General features: G+C 53.1%; 1 protein-coding gene across 2 annotated transcripts; it reads right to left on the bottom strand.

The window, feature by feature from the left end:
• Positions 1–790: 790 nt before the first annotated feature.
• Positions 791–6,145, bottom strand: SSTR1 (somatostatin receptor 1). 2 transcript variants are annotated; one of them, XM_070629326.1, is made up of 2 exons: positions 5,114–6,145; positions 791–4,300 (listed from the first exon to the last, which is right to left on the bottom strand). In XM_070629326.1, the coding sequence occupies exon 2, from the start codon at positions 4,231–4,233 to the stop codon at positions 3,169–3,171; it is 1,065 nt and encodes a 354-aa protein (XP_070485427.1). In that variant the 5' UTR covers positions 4,234–4,300; positions 5,114–6,145; the 3' UTR covers positions 791–3,168. The 2 variants fall into 2 exon arrangements, with proteins under 2 accessions (XP_070485427.1, XP_008519472.2); XM_008521250.2 differs by having other exon boundaries at positions 791–4,677; positions 5,114–5,643.
• Between the last annotated feature and the right edge of the window lie 931 nt (positions 6,146–7,076).

The raw sequence follows: 7,076 nt of genomic DNA, 5'->3' as shown, positions 1-7,076 counted from the left end.
CCAGCTATCCTTAGCCATATTGAGATAACGTATAGAACTTTTTTTTTTTTTTAATGTATATAACTTTAAAGCCTAGAGCTACAGGGCATGTGCAGGCATTTGAAACCCCCATCCTCCACTTTGTTCTGGAATCACTCCTGTTGTCTTCTTGGAAAATATTCCTTTCCACTCATTTTGCTGTGAAAATGAAACTGCTCTAAAAGGTATTCTGTTAAACAAAAACCAAAAAAACTCCTCTAATGCCTTCTTAAATTCTTTCAGGGATGGAACCGGCCCTCCTTGAAGAAAGCATAAAATAATGTCTTTGTTCTTTTATGCTGAAATCTGATTTTTCTATTTCTTTTATCCATTGCCCTCTGGAACACTTTTAGGCAATCTCCCCCACATCGCTTTTTTTTCCCTTCCCTTCCATTATCTTCCTCTGGGATGTAAATCAGCAATTACTTAGCTCCCACAACGAAGTCTGAGGTCATAAATGAGGGCAGACAGTAATTTAATCTGTGAGAGATTGAGATGTTATCTAGTTAGTTTGGTGACAACAGCAAACCACAGAGAGTGCAACCAGAGGCACTGCTTCCTATTCATACAGGGTCAAAGTGTTTTTTTTTCTCCGACTCTGAACTAACAGACTTCTCTTTTTAAAAAAATAAAGTATAATCTCAATCTTGGCAAAATTTCCAAAGGTAACCTGAAACCTTGCTTCTTAAAATCTAAATGAAACATAAAGCAAGACATCGTGTGTGTATTTTCAAGCAATCCATTGAAAGTCAAATGGCAAAGTCAGACAACGTGCAACAACATAATACATTTGTTTATTTAGTTAATATTACAATGGTAACAGGTTAAAAGCACTAGACTTGTCTCCTCTTATGAGGGTGATTTTAATTTGTAAATTTCACTGTTCTTAACCATTAAAAATCTATTTTGCAAAGGAATAATAATATATATTATTATTAAGGGACAGATCTAAACTTTGTGATTTATGACCAAAAGCATATGTGTTCATTAAACAAAACATTAGGGACATTTTAACTCTTGGTTACTGCTTTCAGGAAAGCACAATGTTCTTGAAGCAAATAGACACGAAATATCTTTTTCCATAGTGATTTCAACCATTGCGTATCATGTCAGCGAGAGAACCTGAGAACCCCAGAGTTAGTGTCTCCCAATGATTGTAATACACTCTGGTTTACTTAAATAATCAGCCAACGCGCATGTATTTTGTGCCTACTGTGTACAAGCCAGTATACAAAGCAAGACAGAAAATACGAAGTCAAATTATTGGTCCTTGCCCAGCTCAGGCTTCCAATGTAGTTGGTAAGATTAAACATAGACACAAATTACTCTACTTTCAACGTCCTCAAAAGAAGTGACGATGGTAACTAGATCATACGTTAGAATCACCTATGCTGGAACCTAGAGGGAGCAGGGGCATAAGCAGGGACATCCTCAGCACTGATTAAAGTCTGTCTGAATCAGATTTCTCACTTCCGGGTTTGAGGGCTGCTTGAACCCTTTATTTGAAAACCTGAAAGTGTTCTGAAAGCCAGCCTCGCACCCGTCCCTGTCAGTGGCTGCATTTGGCAATTATTTCAGGGACTCATGACAACAGAGCACGATAAACAAATATGTATAATACGGTGATGCTGAAAGCTAGGAGTTCGGGACTGTCCACTCTGCAGGGGAGGAGGCAATCCCACCTTATTTATTTATTATGACAAACAAGGGACTACATAAGAAAAGTATGAAAAACTCTCCAAACTTCACTGGACCCAAGCCAAACTAGAAAGGCTGGAGGAAAGGAGAAGAAAAGATGGCCCACCAAAGAGGCGAGGTTTTGAGGGGGCGTCGGGGAGAGAGCCTCCCCGCACGCCACCTCCACCCCCACCCCCAGTGTCCTGAAGAAAGGCCCTGGGCTAGCCGAGTAGCGGAAAGAAAAGCAGAAACGCGTGTCCAAACACCACAAATAAATAAATAAATATGTTAAACGAGAAAATAACTTAGTAGGCACCGCTGGAAAGGCAGCTCCCCTTAGGCGCCCGGCAGGCCGCGCTCTCCAGCCTGCGGGCGGCGGCGACGCGGTCGGGATTGGCCGGGGACCCGAAAGCGCCCCCCGAGGTCCCTGCCCGAGTGCCGCGTCTTCTAGGTAAACCGGAGCAGGAAACCGAGTCTGTCGTCACTCTCAGATCTGCACCCCGGAAGCCTCGGCGAGGGAGAAAGCCCGGGGTGTCCGCGGCCACGCTGCTGCCGCCGGGAAAGCGCGCCCCGCCCCGCCCGGCCGCGCGCAGACCGCTGTCCCGGGAGCGCCCGGCGCTTGGTCTTTGAAACCAAAAGCGCCGGTTGTGACCCCCTGGGAGGGTGGCTTCCATTGCAACCCCTTCCCACCCAAACCCCAGAATCTTCTAGAAACCCCTCGGTCGCTTGTTCTCAGCTCCTTTAGCTCCAAAGGGAGATTTGAATGGGGGCTGCAGAATGCCTGGCGTTCGAAGCGCGGGAGTGATTTTTCTAAGCCACTCGCTCGGCTCTGGGTGGAGCGGGAGTGCTGGAGAGGGTCGGGCAAGGGCGCTTCACCGAGGAGGAGAAAAGACCAGCTGCCTCGTTCTTTCTCAAGTCCGACTTCCCTTCAAGTAGGGCTGAGCAGAGGGAGAGCGCTGGTTCTCCAGACTCCGCTAGGGGCACCAGGCAGAACAAGGCGAGGGGCGGGGCAGGGCAGGGCGAGGCTAAGGGGAAGCCGGGGACTCACCCCGAGGGAAACCCGTGGCGGTAACCGTGGCTCAGCTTAAACAGAAATTACTGCTGGAGAAGCTGAAGGTCAGACTGAGTTGGCGACGTTGATGAGTTCCTGATCTGCACCGGCGGGACCCGCGGAAGGAAAGATCGAAGTTACAGAGTGGGGAGCACGGAGGGGTGCAGAAGGGCAAGCGCAGTAGAGGGAGGAGCGAAAGCAGGAGACAGAAGAGAAAGGGGCCCTCAAGGCTTCCCAGTGTATAAGCAAAGTGCCCAGTTCCACCTTTGTTGCGCGCCTTTCCCAGGTCTCTCCACCCAGAGCGCACAGTGTCCCAGCCCCACAGCACCCTGAGGCACCGGATACTTTCACCTCTCGCACCCGGTCTCCCTTTCCCTTCATCTTCCCCCTCCCTTGGCGCAGGGCCCCTGGAAGGCCCAGGCTCAGAGCGTGGTGATCCGCGATGTGCAGGTGCCATTACGGAAGACGCCTCCAGACTCCAGGTTCTCCGGCTGGAAGTCCTCCACGCTGTAGGCGCGGCTCTTGAGGGCCGTGGCATAGTAGTCGACCGGCTCCTCCACAGCGTTGTCCATCCAGCTGAGACACAGGATGCGCTGGAAAGAGCGCTTGAAGTTGTCCGAAAGGAAGCCGTAGAGGATGGGGTTGGCGCAGCTGTTGGCGTAGCCGAGGATCACCGACAGCTGGCTCACCGTGGCGTCGTCCTGCTCTGCGAACACGTTGACCAGCTGTACGACATAGAAAGGCATCCAACAGATGACAAACACCATCACCACCATCATCACCATCAGGGTGATCTTGCGCTCCGAGCGCTTGCGCTGCTGCCAGCCGGCCTTGAGGGCCACCATGCGCATTTTGGCGATGATGAGCACGTAGCACAGGCAGATGGCCCCGACTGGCAGCAGGAAGCCCATGAGAAATGTGTACAACACGAAGCCCACCAGCCAGCGCTGGGCAGGCTCCGGCATGAGCATGTTGCAGGCCACCGTGCCATCACTGTTGGCCGCGGTGCGCGAGAAGACCACAATGGGCAGGATGACAAGTAGCGATAGCACCCACACGCCCAGATTCACCACCTTGGCCACGGTGGGCCGGCGGTAGCGCGCTGCCTTGATGGGGTGCACCACGGCCACGTAGCGGTCCACGCTAAGCACAGTCAGACAGTAGATGCTGGTGAACATGTTGACTGCGTCCACGCTGAGCACAAGGCGGCAGAGCAACGCGCCGAAGGGCCAGTGGCGAAGCAACGTGGAGGTGACCAGGAAGGGCACGCTGAGCATGAGCAGCTCATCGGCGATGGCCAGGTTGAGGATGTAGATGTTGGTGGCCGTCTTCATCTTGGCGTAGCGCAGGATCACGTAGATGACCATGGAGTTCCCACACAGCCCCACCAGGCACACCACGGAGTAGATGAAAGAGATGAGGATGGCGCTGCCCTGGCCCTCGCTCAAGGTCCCGTTCTGGGACGCATTCCGCCCCGGTTCCTCCATGCCGTCCGCAGCTCCGGCCCCGGGGCCCCTGCTGCCGCCTCCTTCGCCGCAGCTGCCCGGGCTGGGGCTAGGAGAGGAGGGAGAGGAGGCGGTGCCATTGGGGAACATCTCGGCTGATGGGGGCCGATGAGGCTGGGGTGCTCTCTTCGCGCCCCCGCTGCTTGCGCCCTCACTTGGCACCCCGGCTGCCGGCTCGCACCTCACTGCCGCCGGGTGCTTCGGGGGAGCGCGCAGCGGCTGCAGGGAGCGCGGCTCCAACCCACACCGGCGGGGCGCATCGCCCAGAGGCTGCCTGCGCCCAGCCGCTTGCCGCTCCGGGGCGCCTGGGCACACGCGAGCGTGGAGAGGGGAGGCTGGGAGGCTGGAGCCCCGCGCGGCACAGCCATTAACTAGCGCGGTCCTGGGCTGGTGAATGATTAATAGGTACCACCAGCACGTCAGCAGCTACGAAAAGGGAGGGGGGGGGGGAGAAAAAGAGGGAGGAAGGCGATATGGGTGCTTTATCACCCCTCGCCCAATGTTTTTCCTTCCCAGTCCTGCGCTAGGATCAACCCGAGCAGCTGTTTCCGGGGTTCCCCTGCAGCACCCTTTACCCGCCGCTCAGGGGGACCCGGGGCGTTTCTCCGCCTTCCTGGAGGATGGGTGGGAACCAAAGATCTGGATCCCGTCCCATCCCACCCGGCTCTTATCCAAAGCAAAGAATGAAGCAGACCCCAGGCACAGATGTCTGGAGTTCATCTCAGTTTCCCTCAGTTGCTGCCCTGCCCTAAGGGACCCCAACTCCGCTCTGGTCCAATCGTCCCGGGCCCTAAACCTCCCGCCTCTGTCCCTGCCGGCCGTGCCCCTCAGACCCGCCGCGGAAGCTCCCGGTCCTCCTTACCCAGGGCACGCTACCTCCAGACCGACGCGTAGATGGCGCGTGCAAAGTGCCCGGGCGGTCTGGTAGCGCGGTGACGTTCTTTGCAGGGTCCAACTCCTTTCTTGGGGCCGGACCCCGCACGGGCGCCCACGCAGCTACTCTTGGAGTCACGCAAACTGACCCTAAGCCGCGAGCGTTAGGAGGAAAGACCACAGCCGCGCAGGAGGGGCTTCTGCGTTACCACGCCGCGGGCAGCTCTTCTCGGGCGGGAGCGTTCAAGGGCCTGAGTAAACCATTGCGAATCTCTTAATAAAGCTTGTCGGGCCCAGAGCCCCCTGCGTCTCCCGGAGGAATATCGACTGCAGAAAGGCGGACGCGCGGCTGGGAGCGCGGAAGGAGCCTGGGCGCCCTCCCCACCGTGCCCGGCGCGGTATTGGAAATCCATCTAGGTGTTCACGGGAGGAGGACACGGCTGCGCCGCCTGGAAAGGCCCCGCCCGCGTCCCTGCTGTACTTTGTACCCGGGAGAGTTGGCGGGTCCCGGGGGGAGGCGAGTGTGAAGGCCTGGGCGAGCCGAGATGCCAACTCCTCTAAACCCACGGAGGGCTGGCCTTACAGCTGGCCAGACCTGTCTCCAGGAACAGCAGGACCACCTTCGAGTCCTTCCGTGAAATACCAGGCTTTCAGCCTTTGCTGAGGCCCCTGCACGTGTGACCCAGCTCTAGTTCACGTGCCCTAAATCTTTAAGACACAGAAATCGATGTAGACACTCCTAAAGTTTCTTCACTTCATTTAGGAATTGAACGGTTTCTGTGTAAAAAAAGAACGGATGGTCGATTACCATGATTTTTAAGGACCTCCCCGACTCCTCAGGGTCCCTAGTCTAGGCTCCCTTGGGTTTTCCAGTCCAACGAAGGATCACTCCATCAGTTCCCCCGGTCCTTTTCAAGATCCCTTCAAGTCTTTATCTGGAACATGCGGGTTCCCAGGAAGACCTCCCCGAAGCAGACCAGAGCTGGGCCTCTTTCAAGCTTTAGCTTTGTCTCCAGTTTCTAGTTAGTTCCTGTTTCCTCCCAACTAGGCGGCACCCACTGTGCGATGTCTCAGCTTCTCTTCCCGTCACTACAGTTTACACTGCGGAGAGGCAAACTTCAAGAGAAACTAAACTCCTCACTGAGGTTATTTGTACCAGACAGCCCAGAAGGCAGAAATGGATGCAGAAACTGAAAAAAAAAAATCCTATTGCCCTCTTGCTTTATCTGAGTAATCATGTGCGTATATGTGTTTTAATTCTCAAAACTAAGTGCTTTTGAAAGGAAAAGAATAACTTTTGTAGTGTGTTGATTATAGCAATCAGAGATTACATACACCATGACAGAATCTCACAGGAATATGTGTAATGGACACTGAATTATTGATGAGAAATGTGCTAGGAAGGAATTTGAAATTTCATAAGGCCCAAGCTGTGTAATCCATTGCTTTATCTGAACAAATTACTTCATCTAAAGTGGGAGGTGGAATTCATGGCTAGTTGTATTTCATTTTCCTTAAAAGTACAGCACGTGTGGAGAAAAAAAATGAATGTTCATAAAAAAAAAAAAGGCTTTTTTTCTTGGAGATGCTTTTTACTAGCCAAGCCTCAAAATGGTTCAGATGCCTTTTTGCCAGTCACTGACTAAAGACACCTGGCTATTCCACAGGGGGGCTGACATTTCAATAGGCATCCTTTAGACAACTTGACGTGGATCCTGCTTGCTGCAGGGAGTGGGTGATGGGAGCCGGTAAAGCTCAGCTCTGTTGTCCGGAATCTCCTGAGTTCCTCTTTGCAGCCCATCTTAGGGAAATCTACCAGTGTAGTGGTCGCCTCATCTACAAAAGAAGAAAACGTTAGCTCTGACATGAGCATGCTTTTTTTTGTTTCTGAAGTGGTTTCTATGAGGAATTATTTATCCATAAAAAGAGATTGACAATGAGATACCACGTTA

The sequence above is a fragment of the Equus przewalskii genome, chromosome 1, assembly GCF_037783145.1.
Source record: "Equus przewalskii isolate Varuska chromosome 1, EquPr2, whole genome shotgun sequence".
Taxonomy (NCBI): domain Eukaryota; kingdom Metazoa; phylum Chordata; class Mammalia; order Perissodactyla; family Equidae; genus Equus; species Equus przewalskii.
The sequence above is the reverse complement of the archived record's forward strand: the minus strand, read 5'-3'. Positions and strand labels throughout refer to the sequence as shown.

Coding starts and splice junctions, on each gene's coding strand:
- SSTR1 (XM_008521250.2), bottom strand. CDS start 4,341: ATGTTCCCCAATGGCACCGCCTCCTCTCCCTCCTCTCCTAGCCCCAGC.